Genomic DNA, 1,554 nt, shown 5'->3' on the forward strand with positions numbered 1-1,554 from the left:
TCCCAGCTCCGTCTGCCGGCGCGGGCGCCTCCCAGCTCCGTCTCTGTCTGTGTCTCTTTTCCAAGAAAAGAGTTAGAGGCTTTGGCCAACACAGTCTACGTTTATTTTAATATAAGAGTGTCATAAGTAATTTTTATTGTGTTTGAATAAGCAAGTTGTTTGTCTTTTATTTTCATTTTACTTAAGAAGTTTTTCTTTTATTTTAATATTTATTTATTGTGTATGCAGTGTTCTGTCTGCATGTATGCCTACACACCAGAAGAGGGCATCAGATCTCATTATAGATGATTGTGAACCTCCATGTAACCTCCATGTAGTTGCTGGGAATTGAACTCAGGAACTCTGGAAGAGCAGCCAGTACTCTTAACCGCTTTATTTTATTATTAGTGTTGTGTGTGTGTGTACAAGTGTGTGGATGTGTGCGTGCCGTGCTGATAAAGTGGATGGCAGAGGACAGCTGTCAGGATCAGTCTTCTGCCGTGGTTCCAGGGATTGAAACTCAGGTCATTAGACTTAAACAGCAAGTGCTTTTACTGCCTGTACCATCTCACCAGCTCTACTGTTTGTCTATGTATCTACTTTAGTTTATTTATGTGGAGGGATGTACGCAGGTGTGCGGAGGTTATTGGACAGCTTGCTCCCCAGCTAGGCTAGGCTGGTCAGCAAGCCCCAGGGTCTTACCTGTCTCCACCGCCGACTGCTGGGATTACAAGCATGTGCCCTCGTGGTTGGTCCTTTTTACATGGGTGCTGGGACTTGAACTCAGTGCTTGTGCTTGCAGGGAGATGCTCTCCTGGCTGAGCTCTTTCCCCAGCCTCTTGTTATTGCACATTATCCAGTGACCTGAATTCAAGCCTCTTTTGAACTTCCTTACCGGCTATCATTACTGCGTCCTTCCTGTGCATTCCAGATGCTTTAATCTTCATAAACATTATTCATAACCAAGTCACTGAAGTTGTGAAAATCCTGATTGTATTCAATGGAAGGGACAGACTGAAGGCAAGGGGACTATTCAGAGCCTTACAACCAAGCATGTTATCTAGGATCTTAACTATGTTTAATCTTATTTACTTATTTCATCTTATTGCTGGTAATTAGCTTTTGGCTGCTAATTAATGTAATCTCCTAGTATATCTTTTCCCATCAGGATTGTGAAGCACTTTGAATTGTAAGCAGACTTTAATTAGGTGGAATTGATTGTCCCAATTCCTCTCTCAGCAAAGAACTCAGCAGAAAACCCCAGATACTAGTTTGTATGCATAAATAAAAAAATCTAGCCTAAAATCATTGTCCTTTCGGATCATTCGGAACACATTTGCTTAGTATCTGTGTGTTTACACACACGCACAAGATTGTACTTATCTCTAATATTTTCTTCTTCTCCAGGTATCACACACGTCGTAAGAAACCGAATCCTCCCAGAGACAGGTGACGGCTCTTGACTTCCCAGGCATAAGGAAGTTTCGCTGTGTGTCTTATTTGCCAGCTGAGAAAATGCACCTGGTGTATTCATTAAGATGTTATGTAAGACAATAATAAAAGTACCCCTTCATA

The 1,554-nt window shown here is 41.9% G+C and overlaps 1 protein-coding gene across 2 annotated transcripts in view; it reads left to right on the plus strand.

The window, feature by feature from the left end:
- The window catches only part of Mrpl42 (mitochondrial ribosomal protein L42), a 25,217-nt gene extending 23,663 nt beyond the window's left edge, over positions 1-1,554 (plus strand). For both annotated transcript variants that reach the window (XM_050145825.1, XM_050145826.1), the window contains exon 6: positions 1,387-1,554. In XM_050145825.1, coding sequence (XP_050001782.1) covers positions 1,387-1,432 — 46 coding nt within the window. In that variant the 3' untranslated portion in view covers positions 1,433-1,554. The remainder of the gene's footprint in view (positions 1-1,386) is intronic.

The sequence above is a fragment of the Alexandromys fortis genome, unplaced genomic scaffold (genome assembly GCF_014885135.2).
Source record: "Alexandromys fortis isolate MF-2015 unplaced genomic scaffold, M_Fortis_MF-2015_v1.1 scaffold_50, whole genome shotgun sequence".
NCBI classification, from domain to species: Eukaryota; Metazoa; Chordata; class Mammalia; order Rodentia; family Cricetidae; genus Alexandromys; species Alexandromys fortis.